Raw genomic sequence first — 19,910 nt, 5'->3', positions numbered from 1 at the left:
TATTCAGTTTCACTGTATCACTGTAATTAAGAGCCACTGTCTCAAGCTGAGTGATTGTATCAAAGCCTCAGAATCTTAATACCTGGGTTCTACATGGACATGATTAACTGAGGAGAGAGAACAGCACGCACTTAAACTCACAGCAGTTACGTATAATCACTAACCTGGAAACACTTTACTGAAATTGCACAATATACATTATTTTTAAAATTAAGACCTACCTGTTGTAAAGATGGTCCTTTCTTCCAAAGTTCTCTCCCTGAAGATTTAAAGAGAGAGGAGAAAGAGGAACAGTAAAACAGCAGGTTAACTTGGGTAGATTACAGATTATCGATTCCTTAACACAACTGGGTCATTAAAGCAATCAGTTTTAAAGTTCCCTCTAAAGCTTACTACTTCACAGGTAAAACGACAGTGACCTATTTTTTACCTATCAAACTGCGTTTTTTTTTCGCTATGACTACATCCAGGTAGATAATATTCAATGTTAGGAAGTGGAGGCAATTGCAAAGCACAAAATTTTAAACACTTCTAAATTGGAAGGCAATTTATCAATATATATCAAAACCTTAAAGAAATAGGTATATCCTGAAACCCATGATTCAATTTCTAGGAACTGATCCTAAGACTTAAAAAAAAAAAAGCTAAAATATTTATTCATAATGACAGTCACTAACTTGTTACATATATTAGTAAAAACTAAACTTAAATGACACGTACAGAAAACTGCTTAATAAAGTTAAACTTAAATATATGGAATTTTAGGGGCACCTGGGTGGCTTAGTCAGTTAGGTGTCTGACTTCAGCTCAGGTCATGATCTTACAGTTTGTGAGTTCGAGCCCCCCGTGAGGCTCTGTGCTGACAGCTCAGAGCCTGGATCCTGCTTCGGATTCTGTGTCTCCCTCTCTCTCTTTGCTCCTCCCTCACTCATGCTCTTGCCTGTCTCTCTCCCAAAAAAATAAACATTAAAAAGTATATATGGAATTTTATGCATCAATAAAAATCACAATATAGACAAAATAGTTATCTAGTAGGGAAAACTCTTCAAAATTTATTACACAAAAAATAATCTGCAGCTCACTATGAGTAACCTTAATTTTACACAGAGGCGAAAGACTGACAGGCTATTCTTCAAGACAGTAATAAGGAGTCTTCAATGGTAGTATAAGTAACTAATTCTATTTGTTGTGCTTTTCTGTATTTCCCAATTTCTCTTTCATAAAGATAGAGAAATACTTGGTACAGGTATTTGATAAATACTGGTTGAATATTCTATATACATGTTTAAACAAGGATTCTCTCTCTAAAACTTTTTTTAAGTAGAGAAGTTAAGTGCTACGGCCCTCCTCATCAAAAAAAATACATATATACTAGTAAAATGCACTTGATTCGGCTCTCTCTCCTCATTTAACTTACTCCATAGTACAATAGGGTTTACTCACTAAACTGGCCAATATATGTATCATGTATTGCTTCCAAACAAGTGATTGCTAAAATGCAAATACACAAAGCTGTGGAGCAGAGGGCCACAGGCCAACAGAGTGCATCATTAAGGAAGGTTTTGTGTCTTACAAACTGCCTTTTTTTTTTAATATTTATATTTGAGAGACAGAGAGACAGAGTGCAAGCCGAGGAGGGGCAGAGAGAGGGAGACACACAATCCGAAGCAGGCTCCAGGCTCTGAGTTGTCAGCACAGAACCTGAGGTGGTGCTTAAACTCACGGACCTGTGAGATCATGACCTGAGACGAAGTTGGATGCTTAACCGACTGAGCCACCTAGGCGCCCCCACCATCTAAATATTGAAAGGCTGCTCTTTATTAAGCTGGACTTTTCCAGTGACTTTGCTACTTACCTTTGTTGGCATTTTCCGATGCATTCTTCAGTAAACTCAGGATGTCCAGATTGTCACCAATTCTTGCATAGTAAGAACTGTCATGGCCCAGGGCATCCAGCAAGCTTACATCAGCACCATTTTTGATTAAGACTTCTACAGCGTCTTTACAACCATACTCACAACCTAGCATGAGGGCAGTTCTGAAAGGGAAGACAAGAGGCACAAAAGATCTTGAGAAAGATCCACGAATATACTTCAGGAAACGTCCAGAGGGCCCCTTCTTAAAGAATAGGTATTACTTTAAGGGCACCTGGGTGGTTCAGTCAGTTAAGCATCCGACTCTTGGTTTCGGCTCAGGTCATTATCTCACGGTTTATGAGTTTGAGTCCTGCTCTGTGCTGACAATGCAGAACCTGCTTGGGATTCTCTCTCTCTCTCTCTCTCTCTCTCTCTCAAAATAAAGAAAGAAACTTAAAAAAAAAAAGGGAATAGGTATTACTTGAAAAAGCCATACTTGTTAATACAGACTTTATTTCATAGATTTAGGTTCTAACTTCATCACATTTACAAAAGCATTTGCTGTGTATCTTAGTTTGCAGAACTAAAAACCTTGCTTCACCTTACATACATTTGTTGCTTCTGCTGCCAAACTACCCACAAAAACTTTCCACAACTGATATTGTCACCCATCCATCCAAAACCTATAGCTATAAACCCACACTATTCGAGTCCCTTCATGAATTGAACCTTGTGTCACGCAAACCTCTTCAGAGTCCCTTCTACTCCAAAACAAGAATCAGATTCCTATTCTGACTGCTGTCCTTGGAAGAGCTTGCCTTCTTCTAACTGGAGAGCCTCACATCCTCACACTTAATTTCAGAACCTGCCTCCTCTTGGGGTGCCTGGGTGGCTCAGTCGGTTAAGCGGCCGACTTTGGCCCTCGTCATGATCTCATGGTTTATGGGTTTGAGGCCTGAGTTGGGTTCTGTGCTGACAGCTCAAAGCCTAGAGCCTGTTTCAGGTTCTCTCTCTGCACCTCCCCTGCTCATGCTCTGTCTCTGTCTCAAAAATAAATGAACTTTAAAAAGAAAAAAAAACCTGCCTCCTCCATAAACCTTGCTCAATCATCCCCATTATCATGGACCACCATAATAGGATCAGCAGCCCTGGAACACTTTACAAATAGTAATAATGTGATTATACAACTGAGTCATCATGGATATGTGGAAGGACACTGGAAATTATTTTGTCCCATTCCTATTTTTACCACTGAGGAAACCAAAAAACACCTAACCAAATGAAGTGACTTATCCTGTGTCTAACACTGCCTTTGACTATGAATATTGGATTCCATAAGGAAATGGATTCTTGACTTTATTCTATGTATATGCTATTTCTCTTTTTACTCTAATTTTATATATACCAGGCACGAATAAAGCTTTTTTAATTAGGGGAAAAATATTATCGATTAGACAGGGGGGAAAAAAAGAAACTAAGATTTTAATTTATTTTTAAAGCCATCTGCCACCTCGCCTATTTAATACACATTGCCCTACCTCACTGTGTGTGTGTATTTGTTTGTAAGAGAGAGAGAGAGAGAGAGACATTCCAAAGTGCTTGGGAAAATAGAAGATCTATAAAAAAATAAATAAATAAGGCATTATACATGGATGACCAGATCTCCCTCCCTGATCCTAAACTTTATTTTAACCCAAATTTTCCTAGTCATGCTCAGAACCAGATTATAGTATCTGCAAAAACAAAGTAATGCAAAAAGGCCACTTCCTTAGTAATCGTATTAATGATTTAATTGCTTAAGAATTTCCTCCTCTGAGAGGTACGAACAATAAAAACAAGTAGAACTATAAAATCTGACATCAAAAGACTATATTATTATACTTCCCTACCTCTAGTGAACGACAAAAAATAGGATGCATGCTTAGAAGAATAAAATTAAAGTCAAAGGACACCGAAGAGTTTTGTAATGCTTCAACTGGGGCATGGGATGTGTTTCAGATACTTCGTTGTCAGAAAGGCTGTGACCGTGAACATGAGAATTAATGCAGCGCCACAATACATTAGACCTACTGGAGGGGGAGGGAGCATTACGGACAGAAGGGGGTTAGTGCACGCCGAAGAAAATGACATCGAACACAGCAGCTAAAAAAAAATGCGGGGAACCTCAGGGAACAGAAATGAACTCGGTTTGGGAAAAGAAGACAGCACTACACGCAGGCAGGGCAAAGAGAGGGGCGTGTCGGGAAAGCTGACAAGCTCCAGGACACACAAGAACGTTTACTCTCGGAAGACTCACTAACAAAGCAGCGGACTGCAGGTGTAATTTTTTTATCCCTCCCCCTCATACCTTATTTGAGCACATTTTTCATGAAAAATTATTTAAAACTTTTTTTTTTTGGTCTGGTCTTAAATATTAATCCTTTATTTATTTGTTTTTTGATGGTATATAATTCTTTTTTTTTTAAATGTTGGTTTATTTATTTAATTTGAATATTATTTGTTTGTTTGTTTGTTTTAAATATAATTTATTGTCAAGTTGGCTAACAGCAGCCGCTCTGGAGAACAGTGTGGAGGTCCCTCAAAAAATTAAAAATAGAGCTACCCTACAACTCAGCAATAGCACTGCTAGGAATTTACCCAAGGGATACAGGAGTGCTGATACATAGGGGCACCTGTACCCCAATGTTCATAGCAGCACTCTCAACAAGAGCCAAAACATGGAAAGAGCCTAAGTGTCCATTGACAGATGGATGGATCAAGAAGATGTGGTTTATATACCACATGACAATGAGAAAGAATGAAATCTGGCCATTTGCAGCAACGTGGATGGAAATGGAAGGTGTTATGCTAAGGGAGATAAGTCAGGCAGAGAAAGACAGATACCATATTTTCACTCATAGATGGAACCTGAGAAACTTAATAAAACTTTAAAACTGATAACGGGGGAGTGGTGCTTGGTGCTCAGTCAGTTAAGCAACTGACTCTTTACTTCGGCTCAGGACCTGACCTCACAGTCTGTGGTATCGAGCCCAGCATCGGGCTCTGTGCTGACAATGCAGAGCCCGCTTGGGATTCTCTTTCTCTCCCTTTGCCACTCCCTGACTCTCTCTCTCTTTCAAAATAAATAAATAAATAATAAATACATAAATGAAAATACATAAAAATTCTTCAAAAAATAAAGGCAAAATAAATAACTGGGATATAATTCTTCTTTCTTCAGTTTTCCAACCCAAACACAGGCTCTAATCACTGCTTGTATTCCACCTTTGCCCTGTCGTCTTCCCCTATTTCCCTCTCCTTCCTTCATTAGACTCTGGAGAAAAAAGGGGAAAAAAAAAAAGGAGTGGGTGCTAATTCCAAGGACAGGGATATCCAAAGGGGGGGATGGGAAGGACAAGCCATGGCGGCAGAGTTTCAGAGTCACTGCGAAGCCAGCTGGTGTGTGCGGAGCCGTGATAGAAGAATTACCTGTTTTGTTTGTCTCTCGAATTAACATCCGCCCCTTTATCTATCAGCAGTTGGCATATTGCTGGCCTACACATCTGAGTAGCCAGAACCAGGGGGGTCCGTCCATCCTAAGCAACCAGAAAAATAGAACAACATTAAGACAACAAATCTCCCGAAGCATAAAAGACAGAATACTTGGATTGAGAGGAGAATATAAACTGACTTACTACATCCTTGGCATTCACTGCGGCCCCATGGTCACAAAGCAGCTGTATGCTAGAGGGACAGTCTGCCATGGCTTTGAGGAACAGAGGAAAATGATAAATGGTGAACATCTGGTGGTAAGACCCATGGTGCTTTGCTATGTCCACGTAAGGCCTAAGTTCTTCCATTTCTAAACTACTGAGCTTCGCATCGGCTGCCCTGAGTTTAGTACAAGTACCTATTTTCTCTCTGAAAATGGATTAGACAAGATCATTTCATAAATGCTATATAATTTATTGGGACTAAGGAATACTGTCACCCTTGCAGAAGACAATATGCTATTACCCTCCGGGTAAACATGGAAAATACAAATCAAATTTTCTACTTAAAACATATTCTTTTTTTTTAAATTGTTTTTTATTTATTTTTTGAGAGAGACAGACAGAGAGCAAGCTGGGGAGGGGCAGAGAGAGAAAGAGGGAGACACAGAATCTGAAGCAGGTTGTTAGCGCAGAGCATGATGCGGGGGTTGAACCCACAAGCTGCAAGATCATGACCTAAGCCGAAGTCGGACGCCTAACCAACTGAACCACCCAGGCGCCCCTACTTAGAATATATTCTTAAATGTGGCTTAATCCTTGCAGGGTCAGTTCAATTACTTTTTTAAACTTATTTTTTAATGTTTTATTTATTTCTGAGAGAGAGAGAGAGAGAGAGAGAGAGAAAGCATGAGCAGGGGAGGGTCAGAGAGAGAGGGAGACACAGAATCCGAAACAGGCTTTAGGCTCTGAGCTGTCAGCACGAGCCTGACGTGGGGCTCGAACCCACAAACCATGAGATCATGACCTGAGCTGAAGTTGGACGCTTAACCGAATGAGCCACCCAGGCGCCCCGGGTAGCTCAATTATTTTTTAATGGATCATATTCAGTTTCTAGAAGAGTCTCAGTTAATAAGGTTTGACTCATATAATCCATATTTCCTTTTAAAAGCAGAGGCTGCAATGTCTGCCCCTAATGATGCAAAGCAGAGTCACTTTCCCAAAAATTATAAAACCACATGCTGCTTCTCCTGTGACCAATGCTGGAGTTCATATTTATACTAGGAGAAAAAATTATTGTTAGCTTCATAAAAATAGGATTGTGTTTCAACTCCCCATGAGTTTTTATTAAAAGTTTTTAAATTATTATTAACAAATACTCCCCATGAGTATTTATTAGGAATTGAGACTAGATTATTACCCACAAAAAGTACTGACAAAGTCTGCATTGTTTTGTATGCGTGTGTGTGTGTGTTTGTGTGAAATTCGAGACTAAAACCAAATATAAGCAAGAAAATCAAGTAAAAATGTTCATTTCTGCTGTCTTTAATCCAGCAAGCCTTTTATATAAAATATAGAATCAGTCTTAATAAAAAAGGATCAACTGAAGCTGAATACATTAATTCAGGGATTATAAAATAAACAACCATTCAGGCCCAATGAAAAATAAGAATGAAAAAGTGTAAAGCGTAATAAATTCCCGAACTACAACACAGGGAAGCAGTAAAGTCAATCCTAAAGGTGCCATGGGGGAGAGTAGCCGCTCTTGGTCACACTGTAGTCCCCCTTTCTGCCATGGGGACAGCTGTGCTGGGAGCGTGGGAGCGCGTGACCACCATGTTTGCACTCGGGCATGACCAGTGGAGTGTGACAGGAGTGATGGGTGCCACCTTCTGGCTCTAGGCCTTACAAGAGTGGTTTACACATTCCTCCGTGACCTCTCCCCTTCCCGTGAGCAGGGAAACTCAAGTGCCTGCTGGTGGCATCAGCCCTCAGGATGAGGACAACACCCGAGGCCACTGTGGAACTGCCAAGTGGAAGACATCTGGGTCCCTGAATGACCATATGGGACAGAGGCACAAGCCAAATGTTAACATCCGGACTAGGACACGAAGGAAAACAACGGCTAGGGGTTTTCTTAAGCCACCATTACATTATGGCGCCTCTGTCACAGCAGCCTAGTCTTACCCCAACTCAGACAAAAACCGCCATCAGGAGTTAGGTGCTATTACAACAAATACCTGACTCCTATGCCCCTGGGTTAGTGGTAGGGTACCAGGTAGTGAAGAAACGTATTTCAGGCTAGAGGTCTTGTGGGTTTTCTCATGCTGTGGCAAAACATCTGAAAGCGCTATCATCCGTGACAGAAGTATACCACGTGACGAGGGAGCCTTTCTAAGTGACTACAGAAGGCGGCTCTGGAGCCTTTCCAGATGAAGCAACAGAAAAGAACTAAACTTTTGATGCATACTGGCAGCTGCTTACTGCTTTTGGTGACCCATTACAAGAAAGAGATGAAGTCAAGTGGAGTCCAGACTCGGCCAGTTTATGAACAGAGATAAGAGTGTGTAGACAGCTAGGGCCTCAGAGATGTGGGGAAGCCAACTGCTTCTCTACACCAAACAGTAAAATATAAACTATTGTTGGTCACAGCTTTTCTCAAGGACTTCTCACTAAGGAGAAAAGGAAAAAAAAATCTAGTCTTGGAATAAACATTCTCTTAAGGATACTATAATCCCATTCAAGGGTATGATTTCAGATGGCTTTAAGGAGGCAGCCATTAAATGAGGGCGGGAATCATGAGCCTACAAATAAGGACAAGAAATAAAGGAGGGTTAAGAACTTCAGGTCCAGAAAATAACTTTGAAGACAGACGCATGGAAGTGGCTGGCGATGAATAAACCAGAAAGCCCACCGAGGCTTTACAGGAACTGTACACGCCAAGGCCCCAGAAGCCAGCTCTGCTAACATTCAGGATTGTTCCAGTCCTTGAGCTGCCTCTACAGAGGACATGCTCTCTGCCACACAACTGATCTGTGACCCTTGAAAAAAACGGGCAAGCAAGAACCTCCCAGATGGCAGAGCTGGGGCCTGTAGAGAACAATGGATAAGGGATTTCTCCTCAAAACCAAAAACCACACAGGCGTCATTGAGAGGCTCGACTGATAATGTATGTGAAAATGCTTTGCAAATACCACTATTTTATCCAAAAATAAAAGAAAGAAATGCATTGTGTAAAAAAGTAAACTATCCTAAAGCACACAAAATATTTTAAAAAGCTAAAATAAAGGTACTGAAGTCCATCAACTGATGAATGGATCAAGGAGATGTGGTTTATACGTATAATGGAATACTGCCTGGCAATGAGAAAGAATGAAGTCCTGTCATTTGCAGCAACATGGATGGAACTGAAGGGTGTGATGCTGAGTGAAATAAGTCAGGCAGAGAAGGACAGATACCATATGTTTTCGCTCATATGTGGATCTTGAGAAACTTAACAGAGAACCAAGGGGGAAGGGAAGGGAAAAAAAAGTTAAGGAGAGGGAAGGGGGCAAACCATAAGAGACTCTTAAATACGGAGAACAAACTTGAGGGTTGATTGAGGGGGGCAGGGGAGAGGGGGAAACGGGGTGATGGGCATGGAGGAGAGCACTCGTTGGGATGAGCACTGGGTGCTGTATGGAAGCAATGAACCATGGGAATCTACCCCCAAAACCAAGAGCGCACTGTATGTCAGCCAATCTGACAATAAATTATATTTTAAAAATGAAGGAAACTTGCAGTTTACTGCACTTTTAACTCAGACCACTTTCCTCTCCTGCAGATAGTCCATAAACAGGAAGAGAGGAGGTAGCTATTTTTCTTTCCTTTGGCCTCCCAACAAAATGTAGGAATGTCAGACTTAATTAAGAAGACTCAGGCCAGAGGCCAGACTGTGAAACATTCCCAAAACACTTTAATATCTAACTTTTATCTTTAAGACACCTCAAGTATAATGCAGATAAATTCACATACGTAAGTACGCATACTAAAATCTGTGAAATTACTAGTAAGACATCTTTTTTTAAAATACAGCACATGACAGGGACATGAAATTCAGCACTGAGACCAAAGCCAACAAATACCACCACCATTAATTAAGAAATTACTACATGCTGGGCACTATTTATGCCTTAACTGTAACCCCTAATATAGTAGTATTAACTTCATCTGGCAGATGAGAAAAATGATGTTCAGACATGCTAATTATGTAAATGTAGTTTTTCAGAAAAAGGAAAGTCATCTTCCCATTTCTCCTACCAACTCCCCCTGCCCCTCTCATAACACACACACACACACACACACACACACACACACACACACACACACACGGTGCCTGGAGCTCCCAAGAGCAAGATCATGGTTTATTTATCTTTGGACTTTTGGTATCTAGCAAACTGGCCTATAAATGTTGGCTGAATCTTTTTAAGCTGTACAATCAAATAGATTTCAAATCTGTGGAAACAAAAAATTCGTAATATTGTCTCTCCGTGAATTATACAAATACATACATGTTAAAACTTTGAAATTAATTTAAATTTAAATCCCCGGCCGGTTCAACAAATCATTGCTCCCTTCGCTCACCCGCGTCATGAAGTGCGGTCCTTCCCTGCAGGTCTACGTGCTCAGTGGGACAATTGTACTGTTAAAACACAGAAACTCAGTCATCTGGGAGAATTTACTTTAAAGTTAAAGATCTAGACTCAAATGAACAGCTGTTATTTCATCTTAAAATATTCCATTTATCAAAAAAACTAAATGTCTACTAGACAAGCCACTAAATATTTTGACATGAAGCAAATAACATCATACTGTAAATTTAAGTTTTTCACCAAACAGGAAAACATATGGTACATTATAATAGCATGGGATGTAGAAACTGTTATTGTTTGGGGTATTTTCTCACCAAGAGTTAAAATCTGAACTCAATCTGGAAAAACAAAGGAGATCTGCAGTGAAACTTCGTGACAACAACGTTTATGGAAATGTACGATGGGACCCCTTCCCTGAAAACTTTATTCAGCCCGCTAGTTCAAGGAATTCTGTGATTGCCTGACTACAAGTTTAACTAATGGTGTTAATATCACATCGTCTAAGTGGTTGATGTTTGTACTGAAATATAGAGTCTATGTTGTATCACTTTATGTCATAGCTTGGCAAACTCCAGTCTCCAGCTAATGTCAACAGGAAGGTCAAGCCTTTGTCATTTATTTTTAATACACTGAGTTATGCGATTCACTTCCCTCAGAGTTTTTGCTCTTTATTGTTCACATTCTTTCACAGATGACGGAAAAGATATTACATTCAGTCAAAATTAGCCCTCTATTTTCTTTGATCTCAAATCCCCAAAACACGTTGAAAACACATCTATTATGTGTAGTCAAAATAATAAAGCTGAAGGTTAACTGCTTTTACTACCTGTAGAAGTTTTTGTAGACACAGCGCATGCCCATACTTTGCAGTCAGGTGAAGAGCATTTCTTCCTATAAAAGAAATAATTTAAGATATATATGAAGGGTTGTTTTCCTCACAAGTGAATTTGCTAAAGACATGTGACCCATTTTTCCAACATTAGTTGACAGGATACTTAATGCGTCAGCGTGCTTTCACTCAGGTTGGTATTGTAGTAAGAGATAATATACATACCAAAACAATGAAAGGGGGAAGAAAAATTAAACACACAAACCCATAAACAGCAAGAACTTTGTCACATTCACCCTTGTATCTCCAATATCCACAGTAGTGCCTGAGACAGTAAATAAGTAAAATCTGCACAGGAAAGAAGGGAGGGAAGGAGAGGAAGAGAAAGAGAAAAAGAGAATGGGAACAGGGGAGCAAGAAAGATCCCTAGATTTCTCATAATAATTCCAGGCAGGCAGTGTGGACACTAAAATGCAGGAAATTAAGAGACCTAAATCAAAGAAACTGATTTTCAACTAACATTAGAAGTTCATTAGGACTGTATCTAGGAAAATCAGACAATTTGTTCAAATATAATGTCCATTAAATGTGCAATTTTAGGGGCGCCTGGGTGGCTCAGTTGGTTAAGTGTCTGACTCGTGATCTCAGGTCATGATCTCACGGTTTGGGAGATCAAGCCCCATGTCAGGCTCTGCTGATAGCAGGGAGCCTACTTGGGATTCTCTCTCTCTCTCTCTCTCTCTCTCTCTGCCCTTCCTGCTCTCTCTCTCAAATATATAAAAAACTTTTTTAAAAAATGTACAATTTTACAGGAAACGATCATCTGCAAGATTAACTCTGAATACTGATCTAGAACAAAGAGCAGTGAGTCCGGGTCTTTAAACAGGTACGGATACAACATATTCATCCATACCAAAACATCCTCTAAGTCCAGATAGGTCAGATGCAATGATTTCAAATTTCAATTTGTTCCTGTCCACGGGTAAGTTGACTCTATTTTACACTGTGAAAAGTGGTAAGAGTCGCGTTTACGTGGAAAGTGACAGTACAGAGTGGGACAGTGGGGGAAGGCAGAGTGGTGACTTCAACAAACTGATACTCAACAAACTGCCACAGAAACTTGGCCCCATAAAAATGTCAGGCCAGGTATTTCCTCAGCCAAATCCAAATCCAGCCACTTGAGAGGACACAGCAAGAAAGTTAAGGAAACATCAAAACCTGAAGCATAACACCATGAATCACACCCAAGGCGCCTACCTCGTAGGACCTGGGTCGCGAATACTTCAGAACCCAGGCCACACGAACTTGAAATCTGGTTATCTTTCATATACGTTTGTACTTCTGGCAAATCAAGGAGTTACGATAAAATACATGACATTTTTTTAATCAAGTTGTTATCGAATATCCACATTTGGACTGACAATGTTACAGTGAAGGAGGCGAGGTCCTTGCCCTCAGGAAAGGACAACTTGATGGACAAAAATACTAAAACGAAACAAATAAAAGTTATCATTGAACGACGGCAAAAACAAAAGCCAAAGAGTTGAAGCAGAGGAGGCTGGAATGCTGCATATAAAATGAAGTCTGCTGAGTCTGGGAAAACGCTTGAGCTTACCGGCGCCGAAGGGTGGGAGGGCAGAAGTCACCAGACTGGCCACCAGCCAAAAGTACCCAGAGCAGAAAGAACACAGACAACACATAAGAAAGATACTTGTTTGAATGAGAATCAGCACAGTATCTAAAAAAAGTTTAAGGAGTTCTTTTTTTTTTTTTAAGATTTTTATTTATTTCTAGGAGAGAGAGAGAGAGACAGCGTGAGCAGGGGAGGGTCAGAGAGAGAGGGAGACACAGAATCCGAAGCAGGCTCCAGGCTCTGAGCTGGCAGTCAGCACAGAGCCCGACGCGGGGCTCGAACCCATGAACCACGAGATCATGACCTAAGCGAAAGTTGGACGCTTAACCGACTCAGCCACCCAGGCGCCCCTAAACACATTTTTTTAAATTAAAAAAAAAATACTTAAGGAAGCCCAAAGACAACAAAAGCAAGGGACAAACACAAGGCCNAGTCAGCACAGAGCCCGACGCGGGGCTTGAACCCACGAACTGCGAGATCATGACCTAAGCGAAAGTCGGACGCTTAACCGACTAAGCCACCCAGGCGCCCCAAGTTTAAGGAGTTCTAAAGAGATCCACCGTTAGTCCGAAATTTCTAAAAAGAAATACTCCTCCACATCAAAGGAATGCTTTTGTCAGTAATTAACATATTCTTCTGCTCCTTCAAAGGTGGCAGATAGAGTCCGTTCTCTGATTTAGAAGCGGACATCTCTTTAGGTGAAGCCCTTCCTCGGTAGCTCACGGAGATGGCTCTTTCCCTCTGCCCCCTTTCCGTTCCTCAACACAATGCTGGTTTAACTGTAATGTACTTATTTGTCTATACATGGAACCACAGGCGAAACTATGAACGCTGTTAAGGAAATTCTCTGTTCTAGGTCACCTCCCACATTCACTGAATAACAAAGTAGAGCTGCAGAGAAATAAGCTGTCAAGAGAACTGACATGTTTTTTCTAAATACAGCTAACCGAGGCGTCTTTCCGCAGCCTACTGGTGAAGGACACAGATGCTGATCACAGCGCATCCACAGAGGGACCCTGGGCAAGTCCATGAACGGCTTGGTGCCTCGCAGCCTCCCTGGGACCATGTGAGGGGACAGAATGAGCTCGTACGTGTAAAGTGCTCGGCAGAGGAGCAGAGGATGCAAGTGTCAGCTCTCCTTGTTATGCTCATGAGTGGTGACACTGCTGTCGTCATGAGCCAGTCAGCTCCCGTCACGAGAAATACTCAACGAAATGTTGAACGGCCGCATGACAGCAAGAATTCACACCCTCGAGGGTATACGAGTATAATCTAAATGGCCCCTGAAGGTTCTCCGAAACCTGACATTTTAGGATTTTGTAACACTATCAAGGTCAGCACCTGACTTCGGGTCAGCAGCCCTGTCTCCGCACTTCCCCGTACTTTACCTCTCCCCAGCGACAACACCTCAGAGGTAAAGTTTTTCTTAGCTGCTTAAAAACAGAAACCTAAGGACTTCTCTTTTTAAGTCACGGTCGCGTCTGACTAAGAACATCAGCAGTGGACAAGGCTGGTCCTGTCTGCTGCGTAAGTGACTACTGGAGGCAAACGCACCTGCGGTGTCACTGGTTGTAATATCAACTCCATGGATAAGGATGGCATTCAAACACTCGAGGTTCCCCTTGGAGGCCACAACGTGGAAGCTAAACGAGAAGAAAATGTCTGTTATGCCAGAGAAACTACAAATGTCACCTTAAATGTTACATCAATGCACCTTTTATTCAACACACACACACACACACACACGTTTGAAAGGCTGCATTAAAAAACCTATATATTTTATGTCCGAAAACAGAAACCTAGCCCTTATTACTGAAAAACTAATTTTAACCCAAATTTACATAAGGAGCCAATACTTTCTAGAAATATCTTCTTAGAACCAGTGGAATATTCCAATGTTCAACCGTCTTAATAATAGAAATCGATACTATAATACTAACTATATAGTTTATTATTTCAGTAGAGAAGGCACTGGAGCTAGGAGCTTGATAGATGCATTGAAAAATTTCTCGATTATTTGGTTTAGTTTCAAATATACTGAAACCGCCAACACAATTCAAGTTATGGCAGAATGCTAAGGCTAAAGACAGATCAAAACACTTACCCCTTCTCTTTAGAATCATCAAATTAAACCTCGCGTAGAAAAGCCTTCAAAACCACAAACTAAGCAACCCTCGGAAAGCCATAAAAGTCATCTTCCCCTAAAGTCCCAACAACTACCACGCATTCCTCCTTCTGCTCACAGACCTGTATGAGTGGGTGAAGTTTCACACAAACAGGCATAATGGCCCCAGCTTCCTAATAAGGCAAGTAAAGCCTGCTTAAAAAACTTGCTTTAAGCCATCAAGCACTCAAGACGCAAGAGAAAACACCCCATTGTTTCTTTGATCATCTAATGCTTTATTAGCCAACCACCATTTATGAAAATATTTGAGGTGCAGTAAGGAGGGACAGCAACTAACTGACTGTACTCCACCAGACCCAAAGGGGTAAGTAAACACAACAGGGTTTGTGAGCAAAGGATATTGAAATCAGGTCAAAATAGAACTGAACCCTAAGTAAAGTACAAGAACCACGATGAAGCTGCCGGGAGGTAAGGTCGTGCAAGTGCTCTGCCAGGTCCCTGGCATCAGACAAACGCTGCACACGCTCCCCGCAGGGGGTCTTCCATAGCCACGCCATTGAAGATGTCCATGGTTCCTCATTCCCTGAAGCCTCAGTGCGCCTACTTCCCCAGTCCCTGCCCTTATTAGTCTATAGAGAACTACGTACTATCTAATACATGCATTCAAGATTTATTTTCTTTATAGTCTTTCTTTATCATCGATCGCTCTCCTCCCACTCAACTATAAACAACAAACACAGGGATTTTTGTCTGTTTTGCTTCCTATTAACATTCCCAGACCAACTGAAGTACCAGGCAGGTGAGGGGCCCTCAACTATTTGAATAATTAAATGCTTGGAGGCGCACTCAGGCAGCTCAATTGGTTAGCATCCAGCTCTTGGTTTCGGCTCAGGTCATGATTTCACGATTCATGAGTTCAAGCCCCGCCTCAGGCTCTGCACTGACAGCGCGGAGCCTGCTTGGGGATTCTCTCTCTCTCTCTCTCTCTCTCTCCCTATCCTTCCCCCACCCATGTTCTCTCTCTCTTAAAATAAACTTTTTTTTAATGTTTATTTTACTTTGGGGGGTGGGGGGACAGAGTGTGAGTGGGGGAGGGGCAGAGAGAGAGGGAGACACAGAATCCGAAGCAGGCTCCAAACTCTAGGCTGTCAGCACAGAGCTTGATGCGGGGCTCGAACTCACGAACTGAGAGATCATGACCTGAGCTGAAGTTGGTTGCTTAACCGACTGAGCCACCAGGCACCCCAAAATAAACAAACTTTTAACATGAATAAATAAATGCTCAGAGACAAAATCTGGAGATAGGTTGCAAATTCATTTCCAGATATTACAACACTCGGTCATGTGTCTCTACTAGTATTATTATGAAGGCTGTAAATGCAAACCAGACGCCAAGCACTAATCGATAAAATAAAGGAGGTTTGTGTACAATCGGAATTTGAGAGACAGAGATATTTCTGATTAAACACTATATTCGTGTTCATAGGAATCAGGTAAGTTCTCCTTATAGTGGAATTAAATTGCTATAAGGCTATCAATCTCTCTTTTAATACCAAAGCAGGGAATTACACTGTGCAGTGCACCATCAGAGCCTTTTGAGGAACAGTAATTTCCTTCAAGCAAACATTTTTAGTCTCCCAACAATCTTGGAGGGAACATTTTCTGTTTGCTTGTTTTCCTTTCTTAGCTCAAAAATTTGGAAGACTTCTTTCTTCAAAATAAATCATCAGGGGCGCCTGGGTGGCTCAGTCGGTTAAGCATCCAACTCTTCCCCGTGGCTCGGGTCATGATCTCATGGTTCATCAGTTTCCAAAGACTGAGCTGGGGTCTGCCTGTTTGGGATTCTCTCTCTCCCTCTCCTTCTTCCCTGCATGCTCTCTCTCTCAGACTAAATAAATAAGCTTAAAAAAGAAAAAACAGATCGACATTATACTCATGATGTACTAAAGGGCAGAAATCACAACAAATCTACCATACACTATTAATGCAGATGTGCTATAAATAGTACACTTCAGAAAGAAGCCATATCGATCACTGACTTGTATATTAAGAGTCGTAAAGGAAATCTGAAAAATTATAGAAATTCTCTTTATCAATTTAAAACATCAACTTTCAGCTGTCTTTTTTTTAAACAAGACCTGTATTTGTGCTTCCACAACAGGAAACCCAGATAATACAGACAATCTCTGAGGAAAATGGGAAAAACTGCGTCAACTGTAAGACATCTGTTTGAGGGCATCAGTAAGCTGACAAGACAGGGAAAAATAACTAGGCCAGGATCTAGGGAAGGAGAGAGGCCCAGAGAGGTGAGTGTGGCATTTGAAGCCATTTTTTGCTGAGGAACATTCATTGATTCCAGAGAAAGCAGCTAAGAGCCAAACACTTCTGACAGCCTGAGGGGACAGAGGGAGAGGAATTGGTATCTGACTTTCCACACAGCAGAGGGCATTTCTGGTGAACCTGCCTCATTTTGCTTAGGCAATGGGCTGAACCCTAAGAGAGTGGTGAACAGGAAGAAAACAAATCCTTGCAGTGACTATGACTAGGTTTCAAATATTTCATTTTTGAATTTGGATTGAGGTCAAGCAGCACATGTTACTTTTGTCTTAAAAGTCAAAACTAAAAACAAACAAACAAGTCATTCAAAACGAACTTATTTTGATAATTACATAATACAGAAAGTATATTTGCAACATGTCCTATACTCGACTAAACATAAAATGATTTAATTTAGGAAGAATGTAGTTTGTGTGCGAGTAGAAAAAGGAAAATATCTCACAAATCCTAAAAGAATTCTATTTCCTACAGTGAAAACCTCAGAGACTAGAACTACTCACAGATTTCACGAGCTAAAGTTCAAAATTCATCAAATTACACCAGATTTTTATAACTCTGACCATTAATACAACTAATTTCACTCAAAACTGAACCTTGGATTTAAAAAACATCTCCAGAAGCTCAAGCAATCATTCATTCAAGACATCCACAGCATGGATGGGCAGAACTGAAGAAATAAGGTTTCACTGAAGATTTTCATCCCAAAGACTTCCTTTATCTTCTAACGTGTTGGCATTCGGGAAAAAAGAAACACAGAAAACAAAGTCACTTCTAGATGTTAGATTTTCCCTGTTTATACTGTGAGCCCTATAAATAGCTTCAAATTTAGCAAAAATAGGAGCAAGACCCAAAATAACTAATATTGTAGCTATCAGATTGCCTACTTGATAAAACTGGGACAGCATTAAAAAACTGGAACTTTTCAAACCTTGTTGGTATTCAAAACGACTTGATTCTTAAGTCATGCTTTGCTATTTTTCCTGTACTTAAATATTTCAGCATCCTAAGGTATTGATCTATATCAAACATTTACCATCCACTTCCTAATATTTATATCTATATTTAGTATCTGGCTTCCAGTTATATTATTCTAAATAAACTCCTGCAAGACTGAGAGGAATTTTAGGAAATGAGACTTTTCACCTCTAACTTTTTTGGAAGGTTTCCCGGAGCAGGTTTTAACTGCTATATTTATAGAGGGCAGTGATGGACCTTACGGCTGCCCTTTAACCCAACTGCTCCCATCCTCAACAGGAAGGCAAGTGAAGAAGATTTGGGAGGGGTGGGAGGAAGGATTAGAATGTAAACAAGCCGGCAGTCCTTCTAGGGGACCCCAAAGCCCAAGGGTGGGATGGCTCCCTGTGTCTCCCTAAGCCATACTAGTTATTATGCCTCCCCTTCTGTTCTACACATTCTCATTTCAAATAATTACCAAATACAAAAACAGATTGGGAGTTCAGAGGAAAAGTCAGTGTAATATACAGAAAACTCTTCCAACACAGAAAACCTGGGTTCACGTCTCAGCTCTGTGACTTCCTGGCAATTGAGACCAAGATATTTAACCTCTTTAGATTTTTTCCTACTGCCTTCAGCGGGCCGCTGCAAGGATCAGATATGATAAGGAATAGGAAAAAGCTGATACACAAAATTGCGCCAAACAACCCAGGCTACGGTTTGTTTGCCACAGAGCCTCAACAACGAGACCACTGGGTAGTATTTTAGCATTCTCGCTCTAGCTTGGAAATCTTTCAAATTGAGAACAGTCAGTAGCCTTTAATGTCTGAAAGACTATAGCGTGGTTTTTGATAGAAGCTTTTTCAATTAATAAGCTGATAGCCACAATTCACAAATTTCGCTCCTGTCTCGAGAGCCTCCCCAAATTCCCTTTGGGGAACTATCATCAGTAATACTCACGCAGATCTGCCCTCCACGTCTAGTTTGCCTGGATTGATGCCCTTCTTAGCAAGGATGGAGGAAACTTTTTCTACATCTCCCCTTTCTGCGGCTTTCATCAGTCGGTCATCGTATTTATTCCAGTCTGCTGCATGCTACGAAAAGGAAAAAAAAAAAAAAAGTAAACATGGCCTACGCTATATACTATATTAGTAAGACTTTCTAAAGAAGGACGGAAAAGGAGGGAAAACTAGGCTGCATAATGTTTCACTCAATGCCTAGCTGCACCCCCATTTCCTTCTCTCTGCTATGCTAACTTCGCGAGAAGGACTTCTCCAAACACACGGTATTCAAGAAGTATTTTCAATTCCACTTTTGAGAAAGGGCCCATTTCTCATGTTCTGTTTTCTTTGCCTTCAGAGCAAAGAAAGGAAATTAATAATTGTTGAAGACGTACCCTGTGCCAGGCATGAATTACTCAAACAACCCCAGTAAACTAAATCCCCATCCCCATTTAACAGATGAGAAAAGTCAAGGCTCCAGGGACCTTAATAAATGAAAATGGCCTAACACAACCACGACTTCTCATGACTTCGAAAAGCATGTGTCCTTTCCCTACTCTCTAACTCGTACTTTCAGATTTGTCTCTGGTTATATATCTCCCAAGGCCTTAGGTGCAATGGAATTCTGTACATATTTTAAGACACACTACCCAACCTTATTTAAAAGATACTGTTGGAAATATATTTATAAACGCAAAGTAAGCACACACACACACACACACATATTCACATACACTGTTTCTGTCTCAAAAAAAAAAAAGCAATTCATTAACCTTACATATTAGGATAAAAACCAACTTCTACATAGAAAAGAACTGAAAAAAAAAAAAGACTTGAAAGTATTAACCACTTTAAAATCCTCAAATAATAGGATTACAGGTGACTTTCACTTTCTTCCTTCTTTTTTACCTTCAACATACATTGCTTTTGTTTAAAAAGGATTTTTTTTTCTGATAGTAACAAAAACTCAGTACAAATATTTAAGAGGAAGATCAAAGGCAATTTTTTAAATAGGATGAAGTATCACATGATATACACTTTAATTGCGTCAAGGTTATTTTCAGCTTTGGAGAAA

At 40.6% G+C, this 19,910-nt stretch overlaps 1 protein-coding gene across 1 annotated transcript in view; it reads right to left on the bottom strand.

The window, feature by feature from the left end:
* Positions 1–19,910, bottom strand: part of UACA (uveal autoantigen with coiled-coil domains and ankyrin repeats) — a 91,839-nt gene that overhangs the window by 25,822 nt on the left and 46,107 nt on the right. The window contains exons 2-9 of the mRNA XM_039237866.1: positions 18,795–18,928; positions 13,973–14,061; positions 10,783–10,847; positions 9,949–10,006; positions 5,530–5,600; positions 5,324–5,430; positions 1,856–2,037; positions 222–259 (exon numbers count right to left, since the gene is read on the bottom strand). Of these exons, the coding sequence (XP_039093797.1) occupies positions 222–259; positions 1,856–2,037; positions 5,324–5,430; positions 5,530–5,600; positions 9,949–10,006; positions 10,783–10,847; positions 13,973–14,061; positions 18,795–18,928 (744 nt within the window). The remainder of the gene's footprint in view (positions 1–221; positions 260–1,855; positions 2,038–5,323; positions 5,431–5,529; positions 5,601–9,948; positions 10,007–10,782; positions 10,848–13,972; positions 14,062–18,794; positions 18,929–19,910) is intronic.

This window comes from Hyaena hyaena, unplaced genomic scaffold (assembly GCF_003009895.1).
Source record: "Hyaena hyaena isolate Hyena2069 unplaced genomic scaffold, ASM300989v1 scaffold_130, whole genome shotgun sequence".
NCBI classification, from domain to species: domain Eukaryota; kingdom Metazoa; phylum Chordata; class Mammalia; order Carnivora; family Hyaenidae; genus Hyaena; species Hyaena hyaena.
This window is presented reverse-complemented; position numbering and strand designations above follow the sequence as displayed.